This window comes from Microtus ochrogaster, chromosome 1, assembly GCF_000317375.1.
Source record: "Microtus ochrogaster isolate Prairie Vole_2 chromosome 1, MicOch1.0, whole genome shotgun sequence".
NCBI classification, from domain to species: domain Eukaryota; kingdom Metazoa; phylum Chordata; class Mammalia; order Rodentia; family Cricetidae; genus Microtus; species Microtus ochrogaster.
The window spans coordinates 120542857-120548491 of record NC_022009.1 but is presented as its reverse complement, the minus strand read 5'-3'; the positions used below and the strand labels follow the sequence as shown (position 1 = coordinate 120548491).

The following is a 5635-nucleotide window of genomic DNA, read 5'->3' as shown; positions in this document are numbered from 1 at the left end:
GGGCTTACATGTTTTATTTTCAGAAGGAAGAGAGAACCCAAATGTGGACTTGTGTAGCTTTTAGCTGTCCTCTAGTGGCAGTTTAACACTAAAGATGATAAGGACGTTGTAGAATTACATGAGGTGAAGAGTTGGCAGCAAAGTTGTGCAGTGTATTTATATAGAACAACTTAGAAGGATTTAAACGGGTTCTAGTGATTTCATGAGCATTCTTTAAACACACACACAAACACACCATGCTTTTTCTCACCCTGATATTTCTCCCAACTGTCAAAAGCCAGTGTTTAGGAAAAAAAAAGGGCCAACAGGTTTTTTTGAATGTTAAAGCCAAGGCTTATCCGCAACTTAACTGACTGTGCATACACACACACACACACACACACACACACACACACACACACTGATTTTTTTGTTTTACACACAGGTGCATATAAATGCTGAAACCATTACAGGACTGGTATGACTTTTAAAGTATTTTAACTCAAATGTAAATAAAACAACTCAATATCTTTAAAATTCAAAGCAGCAGCAGTCAGCCCTCCTGAAGGCTGAAGTCCTGGCAGCAAGGACACTTGGCCTGCATGGATTTGACATTCAAATCTTTGGGTGTTTTCATCTGACCTAAGGCTCTTACTGCACTGTGTGATTTTGCTGAATTTGAGTTGCTCCGTCAATTACAAATGCTGAGTGGTCTTTTCCTGCTCAGCCAGCTGGTAAGTGGGCCTGGCCATTGATACCTCGCTCTCATTGAAAGCCAGTTCTGACTGCTATTGGGTTGCAGCTGTTTGAACACTCATCTTCCATTGACTGTAAACTACCTAATAGTGGTCATGTTTTTGGGAATATATTGTAAATTCTTACGTTTAAAGGGCCTATGTTGGCAATACTGATCTGTGTTTCATGTCCAGTGAACTCCCTAAGAGGAGTGGGTAGCAAAATACTACACATGTAAGAAATAACATGGGAGAGTCTTAGGTATTGGCCATGGGCAAAAGGGAAATGGGGTTGTGCCGAGTTAAAGAAAACACAGGTATAATTGATTGCTCAGAGTATTCACTGAGTGTTTGTCCTATGTGTGTTGGCCCATTTCTTCCTGTTTCTTGCACTTCCGGGTGCTGTCACTCGGCATTATGTGACGGGTGGAAAGAGGTGGCTTCAGTGCTTCTCAGTAGCATGCTCCAGTCTCAAACACCTGGGTGCTTTGCTGGGGACTGCGGTGCTCTCTAGTTATAGGCAAGACTTGGACTGGTAGGCAAGTACCCCAGCCCTTAGATGTTGGCTGCCAGTTCTTCCTTTTTTCTTACTCAAGCCCTAAGCGTTTCTAAAGAAATCCAAAGCCACTAAAGCAAGCATGCTAACTGTGGGCTTGCCCCGTCTCTCCTTTCAGTTCTCAGTGACCTCACCCTTTGCCTGTGGATTTCCCTATGCTAGAGAATTCCGCCAAGTGGACTCATATGAATTTGAGTGTTTGCGACTGGCTCGTTGTCCTGCATGTGATATTTTCCAGGTTCCTTCATTTTGTGTCATATGTCAGTCCTTCAGTCCTTTCTGTGGCTGAATAACCCTCCACTGTGAGTTCTATGTGGTGTCAGGCAGCTATATTCCCAGCACTTTGAAGGCTGAGGCAGGAGGAGATCCCGAGTTTGAAGCTAGCCTGGGTGGTGGAGTTCGACTGTTACCACCAATACCTTGAAATCTATTTTATTTATTATGTATGTAATAGTGTTTGTGTAGATAGTATAGTTTTTCCCACATGCGCTCATCATGAGTTATGTTGTAGTGAGCTCTGCAGTACAGACAGTGGCGTCACTAACTCTTCTTCCTTAGCACTGAGGACGCCATCGCTACGGCCACAGAATTTTGTAAGGTGGACTCTAGGGATCCCAATTCAGATCCTTATGCTTCCAGCTGGGATTTATCCAACTGAGCCATCTCCCAAGCACAGCTGGCTTTGGGATAAAAAAAGACAAATACTTTGCTTTGATGTATTTTGAGGGTGCTAGCCTCTCTCCTTCTGAGTATTTGAGAAGTTAATCTGGTGGAGAACTGCTTCTCCTGTTGACCACTTTGCGGTGTCTACAGGATACGAGTCTTGTTTGTGACTGCAGAGTTTGTCTGGCTTACCTGCAGCTCCCATCTTGCAGACTCTCCTGGGCATATTTTATATTTTATGTAGTGTGAACTTTGCACCCCAAAGCAACAGTGTTAGTGCAACTCGAAGCCCCGATGTTCTAGAAACTGAGTCCTAGCTGGTAAGAGGATTTGCAGCATAGGATAGGACATGGGGGCATGGGTACAAGGACAGTGCATGCCAGTATCGATGGTGTGCTCTGCTGATGTCACAGATGGGGCTCGCCGTCACTCGCTGAAGTTCGAACAGTTTTGTGGTGGCATGCTTTGATTTCTCTTATCAAGTACTATAGGAACATTGTCTGTACCACAAATATTTATGATCCTGTGCTGCATTTTCTAAAGAAGCAGTCGGGTTTATACAATTGCCTGAAATGGAATAAAATCTGACAACTGAGAGTCTCCCAGTTGTGCCTTGGCTGGCTTGTTTATTTTGAGGGGCTGGCAGTCAAACCTGGGAGTTGTTCGTGCTAATTACACACACCGTTCTGAGCTGTGCAACAGCTGCTCTCATCCATTCTCAGATTTTAATGTCACGTGACTTAGTAACAAACCTTAAGCAGACAATATACATTTCCCTCATCATGTAACAAAACTTAAGCAGACAATATACATTTCCCTTGTCATGTAGTAGGATCAAATTGATGATGTGGGTAAGCCTGTTGTGTATTTTACTAATATACCCAAGTTATTTTTCACGTGGTTGAATGCCATGAAGCCCTGAGGCTGATGACTAGAATCACTTTTTTCTTTGAGAGACTGTGCCTCTAAGTCAGTCCCAGAACTCTTAAATGATGGCTACCCTCTACTAGCCAGCCAGCTGCACGTATCCCATGACTCTGCTTTCACCAGCATACCCACGCAGCATTTCCAGTGGGTCCTGGGGTTTGAACTCTAGCCCTTTTGCTTGCATGACAGTCACTTTAACCACTAAACCAACTCTCCAACTCATTGGCAGAATTTTTCTACTTCATAAGGCACACTGCACTGCATATCTTCGAGTATATCTGAATGCATGTTCAAGTGTTTTTAAAAAGTATGATTCAGCCGGGTGATGGTGGCGCACGCATTTAATCCCAGCACTCAGGAGGCAGAGGCAGGTGGATCTCTATGAGTTCGAGACCAGCCTGGTCTACAGAGCTAGTTCCAGGACAGGCTCCAAAGCCACAGAGAAACCCCGTCTCGAAAAAGCAAAATAAACCAAACCAAAACAAAAAAAAGTATGATTCAATGGTGTTACCCATGATCCTGGTTTTGATCTTCCATAAAGCAAGTCTGAAGCCCAGAAGAACATAAATGATGACTTCAGTCTGACTGGTGATTCCATGTGAATGAGTCAACAGATGAAGTGGTCAGAGCGACTACTGATCACACAGAATGCTTTCCTGCTTTCTTTATTCTCATAGTTTGGTTCCTAGTATATGAAACACTGTGTGTCATGGTAAAAGGACCTTATAAGAGGAGCAAGAGTTTCCATAGAAATAACTCCGAATGCTAAATTAACCCGGGGGTGGAGTGGGGAAGTGTTCAATTGAAATTAGTTAGTGGGAAGAATCCACCTTCTTAAAAGGTGTTGTGGTGTGTGCACTGTTTACTTTTCATTGTAAGAAGAATAGATGGTGATCATTTGCACAAAGGCTGGAGAACTGGAGATTATTGTGTTGAGTGAAATAAACCAGTCTCAGACAAGTGCCACATATTTTCTCTCAGATGCAGAATCTGTATTCAAAGAACAAAACACACGAAAGTGGGAGGGGAACAAGAGGAAGCAGATCAGAGGGAACAGGGAAACCAAGGGTAATCAGAGGACAAACAGATAAAAGTGCATAAATGGTGTGTAGCGGTATAGTGAAGCCTAGTTGGCTTGCTTGTTTTATAGTTACTTTGTGTACTAGGCAAACTATAAATAAAAAGATTACTAAAACAGATACATGTAACATGGTGAGCTGTACATTCAGTCTACATGGAAGCTCTTGAAACATTGTTTGTGTAGAGGGAAAGAGGAGTTTTTGGTGTAGGTGGGTAGAGACAGGCAGTTTGTGGATGGAGAAGGCAGGTTCGAATCACCCCGACACACCGGAGTTCTAGTTTATAAACAGAATGTCAGGAAAACAAGACAAAATAAAAAACAAAAAGCGGTCCTCTCTAGAGTGAAAGCGGAGTTCACGGGATGGGGCAGAGGAACCTGTTTGAGTTCCCAGGGTAGAGCTTTCAGGAAGATGGTCTTGCACACGTCTGTGCACACCATTTTGTACTCACAGAAGAGCAATTCTATGTTGGCGTCTTTTTTCTTAAAACATTTGGAATAAATTGATCAGGAAAATTAGAAAATAAATACATTCCCATATAAAAGTAATATTGAGTTCAAGTATGTTAACTTAGAAAAGGGGATTGACTTTAACATATACTTCCTTTATAAACATGTTTGTAGTTCTGTCTATATTGAAATATTCCACAATTTCACCTCATTAGCAATGGTTTTAAACAGTCCATCACAGAACGTGTTTATATCAGTTCTTCTTTACTTTCATGATTAACTTGCAAACAAATTTCCAGAAAAACATGATTGGAATTTAGGAATTTAAATTATTTTGTTGTTTTTCTTTGTATAATAGTGACTAAAGACATCTTTAATGTGCATCTTTTATAATTAAAATTTTTTCCTGTGGTTGGAGGTTAGCTTGAATTCCTAATTCATGATTCTTGGTGTCTGAATCTGTTGTTGTGTTTTTTTGTTTTTTTGTTTTTTACCCCTTTCTAGTTTTGGCAAGCGTTCTGCAGGAAGCTTTAGGCGTGGCTGTGAATGCATTGTGTTAGAACCTTCTGAAATGATTGTGGTAAGAATGTCTTCCTGAACCTTTTATTTTCATAAAGTATTTTTTAACAATAAGCTCTTTCACAAACTATTCTTCATAAAGTATTGTGTTTTTATAACATATTTGTCTAATAATTATGAATTTGAGTTCATAATTGTAATTATTTACAAAACTCAAAAATAGAAGATAGAAGATTGACAAGAGATAGTGTGTGGTATTTGAACTTTATAATTCAATCAGTGGTTATGTCTTTTCACTGAAATTTGGGGGACCTTGGGACTGCAGAAGCTTAGCTCCGAGTAGCCTTTGAACAAGTTCCTTGAAGTGAATTCCATTGATGTATTCAGGGAGCGGTTAACATGAGGCAATCTGGAAATTCCTTTAATTGAATGAAAAATTAGAGAACCACCTTGTGAATTTGAAGCCCCCGACACCTCAGTCTCACAGTGGTGTGATTTAAGATACGTTAAGATAAGGCATTGCATGGAATGGAAACAGTGATTTTAGCAACCTAACTATTTTCATTAAAGCATTAAAGGAAAACCATCTGTGGTACTAAGTCCTTACTGCTTAAAAATGATTTTAGGAGAGGATATTGGGCACTCTTTAAAAATAACAAAAGCAAAGACGTGGGTGGGGAGGGTAAGGTACCCAGCCCCGATACCCTCCTTCTTTGTGTTCCATCTCCC

General features: G+C 41.0%; 1 protein-coding gene across 2 annotated transcripts in view; it reads left to right on the top strand.

Moving 5' to 3' along the window:
• The window catches only part of Rapgef2 (Rap guanine nucleotide exchange factor 2), a 206446-nt gene that overhangs the window by 92700 nt on the left and 108111 nt on the right, over positions 1-5635 (top strand). For both annotated transcript variants that reach the window (XM_005344118.2, XM_013348674.2), the window contains exon 5: positions 4892-4967. In XM_005344118.2, coding sequence (XP_005344175.1) covers positions 4892-4967 — 76 coding nt within the window. The remainder of the gene's footprint in view (positions 1-4891; positions 4968-5635) is intronic.